A 22,074-nucleotide genomic window follows, 5' to 3' on the forward strand; every position below is an offset into this window, starting at 1 on the left:
TAAATATTTTCCATTTGGAGTCAAAGTTCACTGTTTACTATGTTTATGCCTGCAGGTAGATATCACTGTGTTTTTATAAACTGAGCAACAACAAATCTATCTATCTATCTATCTCTCGCTCTCTGTAGGCAGCTCTCTCAGTAGATCAGTTTGACTCTGCTGCCATCCAGTGGTCTGATTGGCCCAGCAGTTCAGTGACATCACTGCCTCATTACATCCCTCATTACAGCCCAAATTGTCGTAACCAGCCTCCTTCCTCTGTTTGAACACAGGAAATGTTGTTGACATCTCACTGCCTGACAACTGCCACTGTTTGGGTTCATTTGTTATTGACAATTCCATTACTGAAGTTATATATTATTTATTTTAATCCATCTGTTATTTACCAACCAATTACCCATACCACTCCTGTTTTTTTCCGCTGAGTCTGTTTGGCACCAGATCAAACTCTGATCCGGTCTGAGAAGCGTCTAACTTGACTCACTGCCATCAGGTACAAACAGGCTTATATGAGCTTTATTTGTCAGAATAAAATATACAAAGCAGATATTAAGGCCGGACACCAGCCAGACAATAAGATGAGAGACAGAGGTTTAAACCCCAACAGTGTATACAGAGATAGAAACCGTCAAACAGTGTTAGATAATGTTAGCAGCCACAGATAAAAACAGTCAAGTGGAAATATTCAGTAACAGAGTCCCAGGAACAGAGAGCTAATCTCAAACAAACAGAGTTGCTGGTTTGTAGGGTAACACCACACAATGTATGAATTCACATATAATATGAGGGAGATTTGATTATGGGAGCACAACACACAGTGTGATACAGTGTCATCAAGGGAAATAACACTAATTTAATGTATTCACAGTCAGGAATGAATATAGAACTAGGAGAATATATTTAAAACAGGTAATAGTCAAGCAGTGCATCATACAGACAGCGAATCTCAAACAATTGTTATCAACCAGCTTTAAAGCTGCTGGTATTTAAAGGGTGATACCACACAATTTAAGAATTTTACATATGATTATGTGAGATTTGATTATATGAGTGTTATAGGAGTACAGTAGGGTAATCAGCCAGCTAAAGGAGACACCACTCAATTTAAAAAAATCCCATCTGATTAGGACAAAACATCAAAAATGCATAAAAGTTAAGCCAAAAGTTCAAAAATAGAGCTGCTCAATTTATAGAATCGAGTGCACAAACTTTGGTGAAGACAGAGTTAGAGTCGAAGTTTCAGAATACACGTCATCGACTAACACACAGCATCTGATCAGATCTAAAGTAGGCTGTCTGTGTAGAAACCTTGGCTTGGATGGGGGATGCTTGCAATTTTATTAACAGCCACAGTCAAAATAAGTAAAACTCCCAAAGGATTGCTATTATTATTCATTGTAAGACATTTTAGATTCTATCATCAGAAGAGATATATCATGTTTGGAATTAAACCATTTTCTTGTTTTCTTCCTTTGTGTATGTGTGGGTGTGTTGAGAGAAGTGCTGACTATCATGTGAACGTGACGGCCTGAAAGCACAACGTGGGTCGCCGACCAGTTCCTCCGTTAGCCAATCAGAGGCGAATGATGTCATCAAGACCGTCAGGGTCGTTGCCTGTGACTCCCACACCCGTGGTCAGCCAGCGCTGGACATGAGGACTGGAGGCTGGAGGGAGAGAGAGAGAGAGAGAGACAGAGAGAGAGAGAGAGAGAAAGTAAATTGGCAGAAAATTAGAAAACAGAGGATATGATTTGGCGATGATAAACTATGGGAAAAGAACGTTCTGTGCAACTTGCTGTGACATTTCTTTGATGCATACTTTTTAGCATAGGAACAGGAATGACAAGTAGAACATTTGGAAAATGAGGCAGAAAGAAGGGAGGCAGAGGGCAGAGAGAGAAACAGGTAGAGAGAATAGCACATTCTCGACAGTCATGACAGTCATTGCAGTAAGTATCACTGTGTCAGAACTGGGCAATACATCTACTTGAAAACTTTCCAGTTTTATTTATTAAACTTTATTTAATCAAGTAGGTCAATGAAAGCGTTACTACTCACTAAGCTCTCTTCTTTCCAGTTGAAAATCTGAAATGCCTCTGAAATACTTCAGTTGTGTTCCAAATCCTGACGTTGCGGTGTATTACAGATAGTTCAGTACCACCACACAAAATCACAGTGTGTTGCTCTATTTAGTTGCAGTTCAAATCTCCCTTTGGCAATGACAGAGTGACTTTCTGTGCAGGATAATAATGACTGTGGAGAGGATTGTGCACAAGCAACCAGAGGGACTTTTGTACCCCCCTTGATATTTTGTAGCATTATAGTATTTTTGTATTTTTATTTCTTCTTAAGCTGTTTTACTTTTATTTCTTCCATTTGTTGTTGTTTGTATTTTATTACTGTTAATTGCTTAGCTTTGTATGGCTACCATTTTGCTGATTGAGACTAAAAAACACTTTCCCTCCTATCTATCCCCGAATCATCCTGTGCGTGGCTGTGTGTGTGTGTGTGCATGTATACATATGTGACTTTGTGTGGTTTCATTCATGATGCATGCATTTCTATGTGTGTTTGCATGTGTGTGTGTGTGTGTGTGAACAGATAGCGGTGGGATTATTTTAACTGACTTGATTCTTTCAGGCCGTCTGACAGTAATGAATCAATTCACGACCGATCATTTGATTCACCTTTGGGAAAATTAACAATTTTGGTCCGCAATTTGCTAACAATTTCCTAGAAAGGAACTGTTCATTTCTCAGGAATTTTCCTGGAAAGAACCATTACATTATGTATTAATTATAGTGAAAATAGAGAAAGAGTTCCATGGTAGTTGGTAGTTGGTAAATTCCTGGTAATTTATTTTGGAGTTTCCAAGACATAACCATGAAATGATGTAGTAGTTACATAGAAAATTAGAAATTAGAGGAAGGAATTCCACAAATAACTATATTATATAATTAAATGAATAATGACTTGGCTTACCAAATTGACCTCTGCCTATTATTTTTCCAATAAATAGTTTATCATTTTGCAGTTCTTTCCAGGAAACTCTTTTAGAAATGTTCAATATCTTATTGACTCCACCAAACGGACTGCTTACATTTTCTATATAACTACTACATCAATTCATGGTTCTTTCCAGGAAGCTTACAGATACAAATTAACAGTTAATTTGTAGGAAATTATTAGGAAATTGTGGACCCAGAAAAAAGTTGCCAATTTCGTAGCCAAAAGCAGTTTGATGATAATAAATGAATGAACTTTTGTTAATTTAAGTGAAAGTCAAATTTTGATTCAGTTCTCTTTGTTCAACGATTCAACTTGTTCACTTTAAAGTTTTTGTTCAAATGAGCGAAGATGGTATTAATGTGAATGTAAACCAGCTGAATGTGAAGTCTCTTACCTGCAGCCTTCTGCTGTTGGGACCTGAGAGCTTGTCTCTCCTGGCTTCTCTCCCTCCCCGCTGCTGACATCGACAGGGCCGCCATCTTACACACACTGATTCTTTCCTTATTGACTCCGACTCCGCTGCCTGTGGTCCTGATTGGCCCATCACTGCTGGTAATCACCCTTCCCCCCGTGCTATTGGTCCTCCCTGAACCAGAGGAGCTGCTGATCCTTCCCCCTGCAGGGCTGCTTAGTCTGTCGCTGCTGCCTGCACTGCTGAGTTTAGCCCCACTTCCAGCGCTACTAACTCGATTCCCGCTAACTGTAGCGCTGCTCAGCCGCCCGCCGCTACCACCAGTGATGCTAAGCCTCCGGCCGGGGCTAGGGGCTCTGTGACCGCTAGTCGTGCCGCCTGGTCGCCCTCCGCTCCCTGTGCTGCTCCTGCGTCCGCTGGCCCCGCTGTAAACCGGCTTCCACTCTCCGCTGCCTGTACTGCTGAATCTCCCAGAGCTGCTTATTCTATGGCTACCGGCTGAAGTGCTGAGCCTGTCGCCATTACCAGAGCTACTTAACCTACCACCACTACCTACACTAGTACTACGCCTACCACCACCACTTGCGCTACTTAATGTACCACCACTACCTAGGCTAGTACTAAGTCTGCCACCACTACCAGTGCTGCTGAGTCTTCCCCCACTTCCAGCACTACTACTCCTGTGGCCACTTGGCGAACTACTCACTCTACTGCCACTAGCACCGCTACTGAGTCTGCCGCCACTGCCAGCACTACTCACACGTCCAGTACTTACACCATAAACTCTCCACTCCCCGCTCCCTCCACTGCTGAACCTCCCTCCTCCAGCGGGGCTTGTTGCTCGGTGCGTGGCCATTGATCCGTTTACCACGTCTCCACTTCCTGTGCTGGGTAAGCCACCACTGCCAGTCAGGCTGCTCACACGTCCAGGACTGCTACCATAAACTATCCGCTCTCCACTGCCGTGCCTGATTCTTCCTTGTACCCCAGTGGCAGTTTCTGCATTACCACCTTTACCACTAATCATACCTGCTGAGTTAGAAGCCGCACTACCAAAGCTAGCTGAAATATTACTAGCCGCTCCACCACCGTTAGCAACAACACCACCAAATCTTCCAAAGCTAGTGGCAATATTACTAGCCATACCACCACCGTTAGCAGTTGTACCACCTAAACCTCTGTTGCGATCCACGCCACTTATTTTACCTCCTGCATTACTAGCCATACCACCAAAGGTAATTCCTCCAGTAGCAGGGACACTTCCAAAGCGAGCTGATTTACCAAACACCCTGCCGTTGTTAGCTGTCGCGCTGGCAACCAACCAACTGCTGTTTTTTGGCTCGGCTCTACCAAGAATGCTGCTCTTTTTACCGCTGCTTCCTAGACTGGTTAGTCTGGAGCCAATGTTTGTACTGCTCAGACTAACTCCACTTCCTGCATGACCTCTGATTGATCCAAAACTCGAACTGTTTATATCTCTCGCTGGACTTGGGACCTTGGCAGCTCTGTCATCTTCTGACCGTTTACGATCTCCGCTAAATGATAAAGACTGGTGCTCTTCTTTTGTCGACAGAATATACCTCTCGACTGGTCTCACATGTCTATTTGCCTCTGTCAGACTCAGGCATGCTTCTTCGTCAGCAGGGCTCATACATTCTTCTCTGTCGTTTGGACTAAGACACGTGTCTGGGTCATTTGGACTCAAACACCTTTCTGGGTCATTTGGACTCAAACAGGTTTCTGGGTCATTTGGACTAAGACACGTTTCTGGGTCATTTGGACTAAAACACCTTTCTGGGTCATTGGGACTCAAACAGGTTTCTGGGTCATTTGGGCTAAAACAGGTTTCTGGGTCATTTGGACTCAAACAGGTTTCTGGGTCATTTGGACTGAAGCATATTTCAGGGTCATTTGGACTAAAACACCTTTCTGGGTCATTTGGACTCAAAAACGAATCATGGCTTCTCGGGCTTACTACATATTTTTCTGGATCAATTAGACACAATTCTTGATTTGCTGGGTTCAAAAATGCTTCTGCCTTGACTGGACTGGACTGGACGCATATTTTTGGGTCTGTGGGACTCAAACGTGCGACTGGGTTTGTTGGGCTCAAAAATACTTCAGCCTCTGCAGGACTCAGACACTCATCTGGGTCTGCTGAGCTCAAGACCACAGCAGAATCTGTTAGACTTATACACCTTTCTGCCTCTGTTGGACTTAAAGACGTTCCTTGGCCTGCTGGGTTTACAATCTCAACATCTATAGCATTGTCCATCTCACTGTCTAGCTCAGTAGTAGCCATCTTTACACTGTCAGTAACCTGGCAGCTATGTTCTGTTGTTCTGAATGGGTCAAGGAAAACCTGAATACCACCACTGGTCCTATCCTCTCCTTCCTCTACTTCTTCCCCCTTCTCCTCTCCCATGTCTGCCTTTTCTTGCTCTTCTTGCTCCCTCTCTTCTCTTCCTACTCCCCCCTCTCTTACTCCTTTCTTCTCTTCCTTCTCCCCATCCCTCAAAATCACTCTACTTGCAACAACACTGTCTGCAAAAAGAGTCTTGTCACTATTGGGGATATAAGGTTCAGCTGTTGGGATGCAGGACTGGGTATCTGTATCCTTTATAAGATCCTCATTGTGTTTACTGATGGAAGTATGGCACAAGGACAGACTCTGCTCTAATTTGGGGATAAGAGAAGCACCCTCCTCTTCTCTCATCTCTGTTTTGTCTCCTTCCTCTTCTACCTTCTTTCCTTGATCCCCCTTTTCTCCCTCCTCAAGCCTTTCTCCCTCCTTCTCATCTTCCTGGGTCACCTCACTGAAGATTTCACCCTCACTCTGTTCAGATTTATGGACATTAGATGTGGATACGCTTAGTCCAGTACTGGGACTATGGGACACTGCACCTGCATCCTTGACAGTTCCTTCGGTGTGTTCAATGTTGGAAATATTTGCTGTCATTAGGCTTTGTTCAGCTTTGGGGATATGGGACACTGCATTTGAATCTTCTACACCCTTGTCACTGTATTTAGGAGAATTATAGGTTGTTGATATACTCTGTTCAATATTGGGAATATGGCTGACTGCTTCCGCCTTTACACTCTTTTCAGTATTTCCGGTATTGGCTGTATGAGATATGCTGTTGATTTTGTCCAGCTCAACAGTAACAGTTTCAACAGTAACCTCTTTCCCACCGACTGTACTAACCTGACTTTGTTTCTGCACAATCCACCAAACTTGCCCTTTGGTGTCATTGTCAACATGGATATCAGCCTTTCTTTGTTCCCTTGTTTCTGTCATTTCAACTACATTAGCCTCACTCTTCTCGATCCATTGTGTCTTTCCTGTTATATCTGTGTTATCTGTCTCTGTGACTCTTGGACTCTCTATCCCCAAAGATACCACCTGTTCAGTAACAATCTGTGGATCTTTACCCTTACTTATACCCTGGATGTGGCCCTTAGCACAATCCGTTTGAGTTGAAATTACAGCATCTTTCTCTACCTCTGCAGCAGTTTTTGTGCCAGGATTTATGCAGGTCATCTCTGTTACAACATTTATCTCTGCTTCACTAGCCTTTACATCATCTTCCTTGGTAATTTGTGTGCCAAGAACTGTTTTGGTGATCTCTGTTACAGTATTCATCTCTGTTTTAGTAGCCTGCATACCAGTTTCCTTGGTAGTTTGTGTGTGAATAAAAGCACTGGTCATCCCCGTTACATTTATCTCTGGTTTAGTTGCCTGGAGAGCAGCTTCCTTGAAAGCTGGTGTGTCAACAGCTATCCTGGTGATTTCTATTACAGTATTTATCTCGGGTTTAGAAGCCTGGATAACAACTTCCTCATCCACATCCTGGCTAATCTGCGTGCCAACAATCACAGTGTTGTTCAAATTAGGTGCTTTAGTGTGGACTTTGTCTACCAAAGGGCTGCTCTGCTTGTCGATCATTGTACTGACTGTCTTGGATTCCCTCTCTGTGCAGTTGAGAAGAGTTCCTACACTTGTTCTAGTGGGGTATCCTCTAACCTCACCCTGCCTCTGGCTTTCGCTGGATGTGAGAGAAGAGCCAGTCAGACTTCTAGTGTTAATCGATGTCAGTGATGAACTCTCTGGATGTTTGCTATGAGTTTTCACCGTTTTCACCGTTTGTGACAGCGGCTTAACTACAGCTGTATGGCGTACGGGGCTGATGTGGTCTTGAGTGAGTGTTTGAACTGCCCGAACTGCCTCAAGATTTCCTCTTTCAACATGGGCGGTTTTATCTAGCATGGCTTTGCTTTGGAAGGCAGCACCGTTGGTTTTAGTGCAGAAAGATGTGACACCAGCCATGGAGTCAGAGCTGGAGCTTGAGACCCTGTCGAAGATGAGACACATAATGTTGATAATAGGAATGTCAGGAAAAGAGCTAAGGTTACTGTTCAAGGTACAAAGGTGCAGAAAAATCAAGATCACGTGTATCATATAGTAATGGATTATTGGACATACCATAGGACTGAATCAAAGCCCCTTAAATCACCTGTACTTAAACATCTGAAAACTATACAATCAATGTTTCAAAAACGTAAATGTTGAATTTTTCTATTCCTTTAGAAACAATTTTGTAAGGGAGTTGCCGGGAGTTAAGAGAAATGTTGCAAAACGGTTGGGGTTAGATTACGATTGCCATCTTGGATGTGGCCGTTCCAACAAGTTAAACATGTGAACGCTTCAAAGTTGTAGCAACAAGATGTCATCTTGTTCTTTCGCTTGTTCCAAGCAACTTACAATGAGTGAACAGGTGTTCAGAGTCTTGCTCAAGGACACTTGCTCAAGGACACTTTGTCAGTGGTTGTTACTTGGATTGAACCTGTGATGTTTTGGATTTGTTTTGGGTTTGGGATGGTCAGTCTAACTAATAGGCCGCCCTGCTACCCTGCTATAAGCTCATACCTATTGCTCTGTCCATCCAGCAGCCTGCTGTAGTTTTGTATCTCTGTCTCCAGCCTGGTCTTGATGTCCAGCAGGGTCTGGTAGTCTGTAGCCTGCCGACCCGTAGCCTCCAGCACTGAATCCAGTTCGCTCCCCAGACTGTCGGCTCTCTGCTGCAGACCAGCCAGCTGCAGACTGAAGCCCTCTCTCAGCTCCAACTCACTGTTTTCCAGCAACACATTCTAGACAGACAGACAGACAGACAGACGTGTGTTGTCACCAAGAGGAAGCATGTTTTCAAAAGATTCACATATTTCAAGACAGCACACTGAGCACGATTCATACCCATTAAAAGTGATATTTGTCATGCATAAGGTTCAGAGAGATCTGCCAACATCACTATATTGGAGGAAGTGTTTACAGTTTAACACATCAGAACTTTGGAGAATGCCACATACATTCAAAGTAACACAGATCTTTATTCATCAGTCCAGCGCTGTGAGCAGGGTTCGAACCTGCGTGGGGAAACCTCATTGGATTTCAAGTCCAACGCCTTAACCACTCGGCCATCACAGCGCTCTCTTCTGCTCTTTAAATTCATTTGATAAAGGTCACATTTTCACAGGAACAGGAAGGTCTAATTTTGAACCAAATCCTTTCATATTTTCCATAGCAGCCTAAACAGAAGGCTGAAAACCCAACAGATGTCCATCACTACTGTATTTGCCTGTACTGCATACGCAGAAGGTTTAGAGTGATCTATCAACCATCAACATCGCTACATTGGATGGTGTGGTTACAGTGTAAGACAACAGCAACTTGGACATCGCCAGATTCATTCACAATAACACAGGTCTTTATTAGCCAGTCCAGCGCTGTGAGCAGGGTTCGAACCTGCGTGGGGAAACCCCATTGGATTTCGAGTCCAACGCCTTAACCACTCGGCCATCACAGCTGCCTCCAGCCTGAACCCTGCAGCACCATGCAGGGTGAGGAGACAGCGCTGTGCAGCAACACAAAAGGCACACAAAGCTTTTCTTTTCTTGCAATCCTGAGTGCAATATTGGAGAAGGCTGTTACAATGTTCCCAACAAGCGTTAGATAGCTAATCACCAAAATATGGTCCAATATGTGACAGCACAGCACTGTAAACAGGGCTCTGACCTGTGGACTAGAGTGTCCTGGTAGCTCAGTAGGTTATGGTGTGTGCTGTGTAATTAAAACGTGCTGTGTTTAAATCTGATCTGGAACCTCAGTTGCATTAGTGCCTGTTCTAATAGCTGTTTCTTTTACAAAAGACTTGAACCCTCAAATGCACTGATGGATGTCATCTTATAGTCCTTAAGGCTAGATCAACAGCACATTACTGTATATTCAATTTATTCAAAATTCAAAAGAAAAAAGGAGGTCCAAGGCACTCAATTGGATGTAGTTAAAAAGCCTCTATTACGTTGGGCTAAAACATTTAAATAGCTGGTGAAGAAGTGCTCCTTTTCTTCTTTTGTTCACTTTTTTTCAAAACTCAGTTGCCAGATTACTCAGGTAGGAAGAATATTATAATATTCCCACCAAGAGCGAGCTAGTTATTCACCATACAAAGACCAATATTTGGACGATTGAGTTTAACTGGTAAAATTGTACATTTCACCTTCCCTGAAACCTACTCACTGTTATAGTACAGGCAAAGCACAACAAAAAGTCTTCTGTGCACCTGAACTGGTTTAGTAGAAAATGATAATGTTCCCAGACTGAGGATCACAGTGTCAGTATTAGCAAGTGAATCGCATGATTTGTGCCGTGGTTTGTGGAGCTCATAAATCTTTCTACAAAGGAATACCTTGACATTTCAGCGTGTTATTAACTTGTGAAGAGCCACACCTATTGCTTTAATGAAGAAATGCCTCCAATGCTTCCGTGCCATTTAACATAACAAGTAACAGTCAGATGGTTGTTTTTATCTGAAGCTGTGTGGGAGCCTGTTCTGAGCCTGGGTGGCTCCAGTGGGACGGGAACATGGAACCCTGGCAGCAGGCCATGAGCTGCTGCTGAGATAGACTGAACCAACACTGTTCTTACTTTATCATCATGTTTACCTTCAATTCAACTTTATTTATTCAATTCAACTTTATTTATATAGCACTTTACACAGTTGATCCAAAGTGCTTTACAACACACACAGAGGAAAAATAAAAACAAAAGAAGAACAAACACAATAATAGAGGAGAAAAATCAGAGTGATGATAAATAATAATAATAATAATAATAATAACAGTAAAGGCACATGGTCACACAGAGCCCAAAGTGGCAATAGAGACTTAAGGGGGAATACCCGAGGTAGTTAAGCCAAGTTAGGCACAGTTAAAAGCTAGTGAGTAGAAGTGTCACACCTCACAGTGTGACACTGCATGTGCACTGGAGTACAACATGCAGAAAACAGCTGACTCACATTTACAAGATTCTACTACTGACCTAAGTTATTACGATCATTATAGGCGATGCCACATACTGTTTAATTGACAACACAAGGCAAGGGGTCAAGAAAACACTGTGAGCAGCGTTCAAACCTGCGCGGGGAAACCCCATTGGATTTCAAGTCTAACGCCTTAACCACTCAGCCATCACAGCTGCCTCCTCTGTTATTTAAATTCATTTGATGAAGGTCACATTTTCACAGGAACCGGAACGTATAATTTTGAACGAAATCCTTTCATCTTTTCATAGCAGCCTAATAAACAGAAGGCTGAGAAACCAACAGATGTGCATCACTACTGTATTTGCCTGTACTGCATACAGAGGCGTGCAGAAGGTTTAGAGTGATCGATCAACCATCACTATACTGTGGTTACAGTATAAGACAACAGAAGCTTGGACATCGACAGATTCATTCACAGTAACACAGGCCTTTATTAGCCAGTCCAGCGCTGTGAGCAGGGTTCGAACCTGCGCGGGGAAACCCCATTGGATTTCGAGTCCAACGCCTTAACCTCTCGGCCATCACAGCACAGATATCAGACTCCATGCTAGTTGAATAGGTTTATGATTGTTTTTGATGGTTGTTATAAATTCTAGCAGAGCCTGGAAAATGTAGGAGCCGTAACAAGTGTTTCAAGTTACACAGGCAAAAAGGGAGGGGAATTACAGAGGTTTGTAACTGTGCTGAACTGTGACTATGCTTTTTCTCTTTCTGCATGATATTGGCAAAGAATCCTACTGCAATTCTTGTTTGAGTTTTGAATATTATGATTGTAATATGAGCTGCGATACATGTGGCCTTCCACATAATTTTGCCTCTCAGCAATTACAAAAGTTTTCAGAATGAAAAATAATTATTCTTAGGATTTACTTTGAATATCATGAAAGAATTTCTCTAACTTCCAAATTGATTTGTAGGACTGTGCATCAGCATCAGAGAGGATTTCCCCACTGTTAAAAAACTGCAGATTTGGAACTGTGGTAACGCCAGCTGTCTGAAACACTTTTAGCATTTTTAAAATTACAGTAGTGGGAAGGGAAGGGGTGATTTAATTTTAAAAAGGCTGAAAAGTATGTGCATTTCAATTCATGGAGTGAATATGTGAAATAGTTTGAATGTAGAAATCAAACACAGTACAAATATAAATCAGTTACAGAAGAAGTACAAAAAAAAATATTTTTGAGATGTAAATAAGAATATGTATTAATATAAACTATATATGGATATATTGTTGATGTGGTTATTTTATTAGAAAAAGGGGGTGGGACAGAATAAGTTTTTACTTCTTCCTACTCCTTTTCGAACATGTAATATTGACTACTTTTTTTGTTTGCCAAGAATTTACCATGTTTTCAGTTTTGTTGTTGTTGATGGATTTTCTTGTTGTTAATTTTGCAATTTTGACTGTTTTTCATGAACTGTGCAACTGTGGGTTGTTGGTCTCACCAGAGCCTGGATCTGTTCCAGCTCTGCCTGCAGACTCAGAGTGGTTCTCCTCAGCTCCTTCAGCTCCTTCAGCTCCGCTCCGACGACCTCCGACCCCGACGGACGACAGCTCGCCTCCGCAGGACTCAGCACAGACACCTGGAGGTCCGAGCACAGCGGCTTAGTTTCTGTTTGTATGTATTATAAAAATCCATACATCCCAATATTTGGATTAAGATATTATCAAAGAACCATTTCTTTTCCCAAGACACAAGTGGGAATTTTACTCTTTCCTGAGGACAAGATAAAAAACACGCAACTTCCTTAAACCAAGGTGCATGAAAAAGGAAATAATGAGAAAGGAAAAAAAAAAACTTCAGCTGCTCTCGGAGGCAGATGGATGCTCTTCAAAAAAACTTTTAATGCTGCAATAAAAACCAACATGTTTCAGCAGCATGCCTTCATCAGGGTTACACAAAAAAAGAAAGAAAAAAAAGCTCCATTGTTCTGTTTTTTTTATGTAACCCTGATGAAAGCATGCTGCCAAAACACGTTGGTTTTTACTGCATCAATAAAAGTTTTTTTGAAGAGCATCCATCTGCCTCCAAGAGTAGCTGAATATTTTTCCTTACTCTCTCCTGAGGAACCAGACTCATTAAAACACATTAGTATTAGATGTAGGGAGACACCAGTAATGGGTCTACATGTATGATTCATTTTGGGTCCCCAGTCCCCAGATTAACAAAATTTAATATAAATAAATGTCAGTTTTTTGCCCCTCTCTATCATCTAACACAACAGTGATTCAACCTATGTCCAGTTCATAAATCTTTTCCACTGTCTGTTCTAAACAGCCGGTGTCTGGTGGCTCTTTCCTGGGAAAAATCCTCTGCTCCACAGGAAGTGATGCGTTTTACGATTCCGATTTGTTTGGAACAAACAGAAGAAGAAGAACTGGGTAGTTAGCATGAGCAGCGATAGCCATGGCTGAACAGACAGAGAAAAGAGAAACTCAAACTGCATCAACAGGAAATCCAAGCTCCGCCTACACTGTTTGATTGACAGGTGGCAGGTGAAGTTTATTCCCACCCGAACCAGACTGTGTGAGGACCTGAGGTTCTGCAGCAGCCTTCAGTACCTGGCTGTGGAACCAGCGGTTGTTGTTGGTCTGGTTCTTGTTCAGCAGCACCTCGCTCTTCTGCCTGTACTCCTCCAGCTGCTGCTTCACGTCCCACGACTCAGCACACAGCATCTCCACAGCAACGCCCCCTGACACCTGGGCCAGGAGACCCTGTACATCCTGGACAGACAGACAGACAGACAGACAGACAGGAGGTCAGTTAGAAAAAAATATTTCAGAACAGTAGTTTTTAAAGTTTTTCTCAGGAGAACTGGAGCTGAGTGTTGCGCTAAAGCTGTTATATAACAACAACAACTGATTCTTTCTTTCTTAGTCCAGCGACCTGCTAGCAAACCCAGTTTTATTCAGTGGGGACTTAGCAAGGCTTTGGCGATATAATACAGATTCATAGCATTTGATATCCATTTCTCCTGAAAACTTCCTACCTGGAAAAGATGTTGACAGTGTTTTGGAACAAGATATCTTCCTAGTTACCTTGTTCAGAGCTCTATGTATGATGTAGTTTCTGACAGAAAACTACAACTACTATCCTACTACTACTAAATGCTAATACTACTACTATTACTACTACAACCACCACTACTACTGTTACTGTACACTGTTACTACTACTGCTACAATGACTACTAATACTACCATTACTAATGCTATTACTTCTACTACAGCTGCTAATACTACTAGTAGTACTGCTATTACAACTACTACTACTTCAGTAGTAGTACTACTATGTCCATTCTACTACTGCAACTTCCGCTACTACAGCTACTACTACTACTACTACTATTACTACAAATACTGCTGCTGCTACTTCTACTACTACTATTACTATGACTACTGCTGCTACTATGCAGCTATTACTACTGGGCTTACTACTACTACTTCCACTACTACTACTACAGCTGCTAAAACACATACTACTACTGCTATTACAACTACCACTACTACTACTGCAGCCGCGCCCATTTCTACAACTGCAACTTCTAATACTACTACTAGTGGTACTGATACTACTGCTACTGCTACCACTATTACTACTCACTTACCACTACTTCCACTAATACTACCACTACCGCTGCTAATACTACTACTATTACAACTACTACTACTCTTACTGCATCCATGCCCATTTCTACTACTGCAACTTCTACTATATTGCCAGTAGCATACTACTACTACTACAAATATTGCTATTACTACTACAACTACTACTACAACTACTACTACTATGACTACTACTGCTACTACTGTTACTACTAGGCTTACTTCCACTACTTGTGCTATCACTCCAACTACTACTACTACAAACAACAACAGTAATCCTGACAGTTGCAGGCTGACAGTGTGTTTGTACCTGCTGGTGTTGCTGCTGCAGCTGGCTCAGCTCCTGTGTGTGTGAGCGCAGCAGGAGGTGCAGGTCCGGCAGTCTGCGGAGGACCAGCTCCTCCTCCATCAGCCTCAGGTCGCTCAGCTCCGCCTCCACGCGCCCACGACTCTCCCGCTGCTCGCCGTACCTGGCCGCGCAGAGCAGGGCATCATGGGATATGACTGAAGTGCGGACGGTTGTGTCTGTGTGTTTGGGTGTATACTGTATGTGTGTATGCATGTGTGTGTGTGTGTGTGTGTGTGTGTGTGTACTTTTAAGATTAAATGCATGGCCTTTCTGCATATAGATACAGGAAGGGGAGCGGGACGACATGCAGTGCCTGTCTGAGGCTGGAATCGTACGCGTGGCGTTACAGTTACGAATGATTACATCAAAAATAAAGTGAAACTCTACATATGGCATCTTGCATAGGCCTATCCGGCCGAATATATGCTGTGTTGGAAAAAGCTGCCCTTTAATTTCTTACAGATTCATCCTTTAATAAGTTGTTTACTTTCACTTTGGTACTTTGTGTTACTTGGCCAGAGATAATTCTGTGGTTACAGTAAGTAGAAGTTTATTAGTTTATTCTGGTTCCTCCATCAGGATGCTGGTCTCTTCTCTGGACATTGTATCTTCACTGTGCACTGTACAAATTACATTTTTTTTTAACTCAAGCCAAATACAAATTACAACATGCCAAACTTAAATACATATTTCAAATGAATTTAAACCATTTTCCATTTTAATTCCATTTTAAGCTGACCTGGTGATGGAGACAGTGCGGGAATTTTTCAGTTTTTAGTTTAAATGCATTCATTGAAATACTGCCCATCTCTTTGTACACCTACAATGTATTGTTTTTACTCGCAAAATGTACGCTTTCAGGGACACACACCAGACTTAAGACCAGTTGATTGGGGACGGCTTGTGCAATTGTGGACAAAAGCTGTGTCCCCAATTGGTAAAAAGCTGATTTTTGGGTCAGTGGTTAAAGTTAGGGTTAGGTTTAGGCAAGTAGTGGTTATGGTTAGGGTAAGTCTCCAGGAAATGAATGTAAGTCTATGTAAATACCCCAAATGTGACTTAAGTAAGTATGTATGTGTGTGTGTGTGTGTGTGTGTGTGTGTGTGTGTGTGTGTGTGTGTGTGTGTGACTAACTTGGCATTCAAATCGAAGGCGTCCAGCTCTGCACTGAGCAGCTGCAGCTTCACCTGAGCTTGAGCCGTCTGACACTCACTGATCTGTAGAGAGAGGGAGAGAGAGAGACAGAGAGAGAGACAGAGGGAGAGAGAGAGAGAGAGAGAGAGACAGAGGGAGAGAGAGAGAGACAGAGGGAGAGGGAGACAGAGAGAGAGAGAGAGACAGAGAGAGAGGGAGAGACAGAGAGAGGGAGAGAGAGAGAGAGAGACAGAGGGAGAGAGAGAGACAGAGGGAGAGGGAGACAGAGAGAGAGAGACAGAGAGAGAGGGAGACAGAGAGACAGACAGAGAGGGAGAGAGACAGAGAGAGAGGTAGAGAGAGAGAGAGAGAGTGAGAGGAAGTAGCAATAGTAGCCTTGTTGTGGTAATAATGAAAATAATACACTTTTTATAGCACTTTATAAGAAATGTTACAAAGTGCTGTTAGATTAAAATGAATAGATACATTAACAAGCAGAACAAGTAGTAGTAGTAGTAGTTTTATTTAAGTAGTAGTTGTAGTATTTAATGACATTTCATCTTCATGTTCTACAGAAAAACATGAAAAGAGAGACAATCCCGCTCAGCGTTTCCCCCTTGAATTGTTTAGAATCAGTATTTGGATCAATCTGTGGCACTAAAAGCTTTCCAATACCGATCAAGTTCTCTGAAACGTTTAATTAAATTATTATAGGTTGGGCGCCACTTCCTCCAGGCAGAATGTCTGTCTATTCAACGGTGGAGTAAATTATGATCTGCACTGTTTACTTCTATAAGGTGTGAATGTTTTGTTGTGCTGTCGTGACATGTCGATATGGAGGCTCATCCTTGATCCCTGACATTTGAGTCAAATGACATTTTAAATGTTAAAGACGAGTCGCAGCCTGTCTGACCTTTAACAGACAATCTCTTCAGTTCAACCACCTGTTGAGTCGCTGACTGTTAAAAAGCTTTTCAAGTTTGTTTATTTGTATAATTATATTGCCCTTTATCACATGCATGTCTCAAAGGAGCCTAACTAGATCTAACTGATCAACAATCAACCATAGAACAGAATGACATAGGACGAACATCAGGAAAAGCAAGACACACAAAAGCAGATTTATTGTATATTGTGTGCAGAAGCTTCTTCTCTTTATTCAAGCTGCTTTTTCATTCAGCAACACATATCAAGGGTTCGGTGTGAAAATGAACGCTGAGCAATTCTCCAACTTGCAAAGCTGCAGCCGCCGTAAAACTTTGTTTGTCGTTTGTTTTCCAGGTTTGATTTTCCGAAAGGTAAATGCAATGCTGTTGCTAACTTGGAAGTCCTGGATCTCGGGCCTTCCCAACAGCGCCTGAACGCAGCATGATAGTTAAATAATTGATAGAAAAAAAAATTGTCTAATGATCACCAAAATCTAATCAACTGATCTTCGGGCCGAGGGCGATCTGTCCACCAGATTTCAGACAAATCTGTTCATACATTTGTGAGATATCTTGCTAACAGACAGACAGGCAGAAAGGTGAAAACCTAACTCCAACTTGTTTGAGTTAATAAGCGAAATTAAAATAAAGGGGAAAATCCAAAAGACTCAAGTGAAAGATTCAATTTGGTGGGAAATGCGCATAACTGCACCTAGTGGCTTTTTCATATTAATTTTCTGAATCTTCATCTCTGTAAAACTGAATGTTTCAAGTTATGTTTTGAGTAAAAAAAAGCATTGCATTTATTGAAAGTTTTGTTTTTGCTTTGCTATAAAATTAGAAAAATGTACAGTATCATTTTGAACACTGGAGGCCCAGCAGGAGCTGAACCTCTACCCCTCTGCCATCCACTGCACAGGACGACTGCAGCATTGCTTGGGTTTGTGTTTTTCCATTACACAACAGATCGCTTCAGCCAAGAAAACTGGTCAAATTGGCTGAAGACATGTTCCAACTCTGTGGTAACCAGGGAGCTTGTCAGCAAACATTGCACAGGAGCCATGATACTGTCACAGCAATCATCACAGTAAAGAAAGGCTGCTGTATCTGTTCACTGTGTGTTGTGTGTTGTGTGTTGTGTGTTGTGTGTTGTGTGTTGTGTGTGTTTGCTGACCTGAGCCTGCAGCAGGGACACGGTCTGCAGGTGTCGGTCCAGCTCTCTGAGGTCCCCGGGACGCTTCCTGTCCAGCTCCTCCTGGATCTGCTGCTCCAGCTTCTCGTTGGCCGCCTCCAGGGTATGAACCTGCATCCACCAATCAGAGGAGACAGGCAATCAATCAATTAACAGCTTCACTGGTTTACTCAGTCCGACATCCGCTTGATCTATCATCTCTTTTGTTGTGGCGGTAAAATGTTTCAGGTAGACAAGGGTACAAGTATATTTTCGTATTGTTTTTAACAGCCGTGTTTTATTTTAGGGGGGTATTTTCTACATTTATTGGACAGATGAAAGTAGAGAGAGAGAGGCGGATGACATGTGACAAAGGTCCTGGTCTGGATTTGATCCCAGGACATCACGTTAACATGGCACGCGCCTTGACTACTGAGCTACCAGGACGCCTCCAGCTATGTTGCTGAATGAAACGGCTGATTGGCTGCAGTGGTTGGACCTGCTCAGTGTTTCCAGGCCAACTGCCAAACCTCTGCCATCCAGTATCAACAAGACATCCACCTCACTGCTGCTGACACTGCTGCTTTCTGCTGGATTCAGAGTAACAGTTCATTTTAATGAAAGTGTAAAAGTTTTGGCATCTTTTGTGATTACAGAAATGAGCTGGAATTATATCCACAGTATACTGTATATTACATACATTAAACATATAGGAGGAATTATTTAAAACAATTTGGATATATCAATAAATCATCTCCAATAAACTAAACTATATCAAAGTTAATAATAGCCAAATGCAAACGCCAGTTGTCAGAGCTTCTCAAAGGAAGACAATCAGATTAAATATAACTGCTGAAGCTATATAAATATATTATATACTATATAAATGTGGTCAAATTTTACAAAATATTCATAGATTTTAATAAGCTTTGCAGCAAATGGTGACAATAATTGTGACAGCTCTTCTTCTTTAGTATAAAACTTTTAACACATTGCAAAGAAACTGTTTGAATAGCTGCGTGTGAATAAATCTGCATACTTGTGTAAACACAAATTACTTGTAATTTTCTCCCTCTTATTTCATCTTTTACTGGCTTTTAACTAATCTTTACCAAGGTTGCCATTAATGCTGGAGGACAGTGTACATGTTTATTAAAACAGCAATTCATCAGATGATGATTAATTCTCAGTTTTATCACAGGCTGGATATCAGAGGCGTTTCATATGGAAATATTCTCCTTTTCATTATTATTTGCATTGTGAACTGATTTCAACCAGTCAGTCTGGATGAGTATTTTATTTTTCTCACCACCAAGTAAAAATGTTCACTGAATCCCATCTGTGCTTTCTCCTTGCTCAAGGCTTCTGAACTGGACCCGATGGACTGAGGTTGCAGGACTTTGTTAGACTCTTTTAGACTGGGGATTCAGGTTGTTTTTACAGAGTCTTTCACAGAGTTTCCAACCTTCTAACCCGCTGCACATCTGGCCATGTTGGTGAAAGGCCTATTACCGTCTGAGCCTTTTCTGACAGCCAGCAGCCTTGACTTGTACATGCTGCAACATTTTGTCTGAGGCTGATGAATTAATCCACTGTACCAGGCTGTTTGGCAGGTAAACAACTATCAAGTGGTTCTTTTCTAGTCAGATAGAGAGTTTTGGACTCGACCACCCACTGCTGCCGGTGGACAAAAAAAATCACTTTCTGTTTATTTACACTTTGAGGCATTTAGCTGACACTCTAATGCAGAGCAACTTATAAAGATTGAGTCTGGCTCAAGGACACTTCAAAACTTCTTAGAGGATTAGAACACTGCAAAAAATGACAAGCTGTCCAGTGATTTTATCTTGTTCCCAGACCTATTAAGCTTATTTTATGGTATTTTCAGTCAGATTATCTCACTGCACTGGCAGATAATCTTGCTGGTTTCAGTAAATTTCACTTGATAAATGCCAACATGACTTATTTCAAGAAATCATCATAAAACAATGATGACAATCCTGAAACAAGAAACTTTCTCCAAGACAATTTCACTTTTACCAAGTAAATGTTCTGAAACAAGTTACATTCTCCTGAAAAAAAAAAGTCAAATTTGTTGAAACTGGTAAAACTATCCACCAGTGTAGGCCGATGATTTCACAAATAAAATAACCCTAAAATAAGCTTGATAAGTGACGAGAGACAAGATAAAATAACTTCTGTCAGTTTTTGCAGTTACGTGTCACCTTTCGTTCACTGGACAGGTTGAAGGATATGCAGTGAACCGTAACAGCATGCATTCATAATAACATTTAGTTGTTTCTTTGGAGAGTTTGAACCTGCGCGGAGAGACACCAGTGAATTTAAAGTCCAGCATCTTAACCACTCAGCCTCTGCAGCTCAGTGCCGTCCTGCACTGTGTGGAGAAAAGTGACCTGCTGCTCTGTGGAAGAACCAGCAGGTAAAACATTCATCCATTACAACAAAGTTCATTTCCTGTCCTGGTCACCTAGTTTGTCCATGTACAGAGAGTCTTACTGTTTTCAACTTCCTATCCTTGCATAAAACTGACCATATTGGCGAAACATCACCACCTAAACCGTCTTAAAAGTGAACAACCTTTACATTGACATTACATATTTTAGTGGGTATGCTTATGTCATGATACCATTTGTTCAGGATTCAATACAACCAGGACACAACGTTATAAATAAAAGTTCAATGACAACAATGTCTGACTGTGCAGAATTCTGTTTATTTCTGAGACACAAATCTTTCTAGCAATGGTATTGGCTGCTATAATGTAAACAATTTAAAAATGTAATTACAAACTGCAAATAATATAACTTGGGAAATTGTGATGGGCAGCAGCAGAATAAAATGGAGCTAATATTGCAATTTCATTTTTTCTGCCCCACGATAGTGATTGTCAGTGATTGTGTTTTTTTCACTGCGATATATTGACAATATATTGAATTTCAATACATCGTCCCATCCCTATTTTAGGCATTTTTCTGATGCTTTCATCCAATAAGATTCAATTCCTAGACCACCAACACTGCAAGCAACTAATAGCAAGAAGTGCAAGGGTCAAAGCCACAGGGCCATGATGATAGATGTAACGAATATTCCTGTGCCCCTAGATCCATCAAAAATAATTGCTCCTTGAAGAAATAAGAACCAGGGAGAGAAAAGTCAGAAATGTTTTGTTTGCTCCCACCTTGTGTATGTAAGCTGCCAGCCTGCTGTTCAGCTCCTGCATGCTGAGCTTCTCTCTGGCTCCGGGCGTCTCAGAGAAGCTCCTGCCGCCGGCCGGGGCAGCGGCCGCACCGTAACGCACCGAGACGCAGGGTCCACGGTTCACTCGGTAACCGCCGATCAGGCCGCCGGCGCCGGGCCCGCCGTGGCCCGGAGCCGCCCGCGAGGCGGCTTTCGCTCGCAGGACCTGCCACGGTGCCATGTCACCCCTCCCAACGCACTGACTGACTTATCCTGCTGCAGGCCAGAGCATCGCCTTTGGCCTCTGCAAAGCTAAAAGTTCCCCTATCCTCTTGCAGCTCTTAGCATTAAGCAAAGCCAGGCTGTGGTTCTGTTTGCTTTATTCTACTGTTGCACTTAGCACAGTTTGCTCTGAGATGATGAGAAGCGCAGCTGAACAGCCTGAATGTGTTGTTGTCTCTGTGTAGCTTCCTGACTGCTGTACATCCAAACCTCAGCTCTGCCACGGGGCATTTCTGTTGGAGGTGTGCTCCGACTTGATATGAGCTTCTATTCACCTTTAAAGAGTGACATTTAAAACAGGTTTAGACAAGACGGGAGCCCTACCCATTGTAACGTAACGCCAATTAAAAGGATTATCAGGTTTTCTCTCGCGTTGCAGATGTTCACAGTCACTGAGCGAGTTCCATAACCCACGGGCCAGATGAGGCCAGTCCAAGTGTCTTGTGTAATCGAAAGCGAATGTACGGAGCCCCTCTGGGGTCACATAGTAGGAAAAAAAACTTGATGTGTAAATCTGTGCGAACGGATTTGTAAACCGTGCGAACGGATTTGTATTGTGAATCTGAGGGCACGGTTTAGAAATCCGTACGCACGGATTTACACATCGA

The 22,074-nt window shown here is 42.2% G+C and overlaps 1 protein-coding gene and 4 non-coding genes across 5 annotated transcripts; all 5 read right to left on the minus strand.

Moving 5' to 3' along the window:
• Positions 1-505: 505 nt before the first annotated feature.
• LOC139654771 (uncharacterized) lies at positions 506-21,645 on the minus strand. The gene is made up of 9 exons (XM_071531941.1): positions 21,186-21,645; positions 17,990-18,118; positions 15,890-15,972; positions 14,717-14,876; positions 13,364-13,525; positions 12,247-12,384; positions 8,349-8,569; positions 3,404-7,773; positions 506-1,665 (listed from the first exon to the last, which is right to left on the minus strand). Exons 1-9 carry the CDS (start codon positions 21,423-21,425, stop codon positions 1,574-1,576), a joined length of 5,595 nt encoding a protein of 1,864 aa, XP_071388042.1. The 5' UTR covers positions 21,426-21,645; the 3' UTR covers positions 506-1,573.
• On the minus strand, positions 8,822-8,903 carry trnas-uga (transfer RNA serine (anticodon UGA)). Its single transcript has one exon. It is a non-coding gene; the product is annotated as a tRNA-Ser (tRNA).
• Positions 9,201-9,282, minus strand: trnas-cga (transfer RNA serine (anticodon CGA)). The gene has a single exon. It is a non-coding gene; the product is annotated as a tRNA-Ser (tRNA).
• On the minus strand, positions 10,871-10,952 carry trnas-uga (transfer RNA serine (anticodon UGA)). Its single transcript has one exon. It is a non-coding gene; the product is annotated as a tRNA-Ser (tRNA).
• Positions 11,247-11,328, minus strand: trnas-cga (transfer RNA serine (anticodon CGA)). Its single transcript has one exon. It is a non-coding gene; the product is annotated as a tRNA-Ser (tRNA).
• Positions 21,646-22,074: the final 429 nt, after the last annotated feature.

Source organism: Centroberyx affinis, unplaced genomic scaffold, assembly GCF_046629955.1.
Source record: "Centroberyx affinis isolate AG114_WGS23_722 - 3 ecotype Tasmania unplaced genomic scaffold, CSIRO-AGI_Caff_v1 ptg000150l_1, whole genome shotgun sequence".
NCBI lineage: Eukaryota > Metazoa > Chordata > Actinopteri > Beryciformes > Berycidae > Centroberyx > Centroberyx affinis.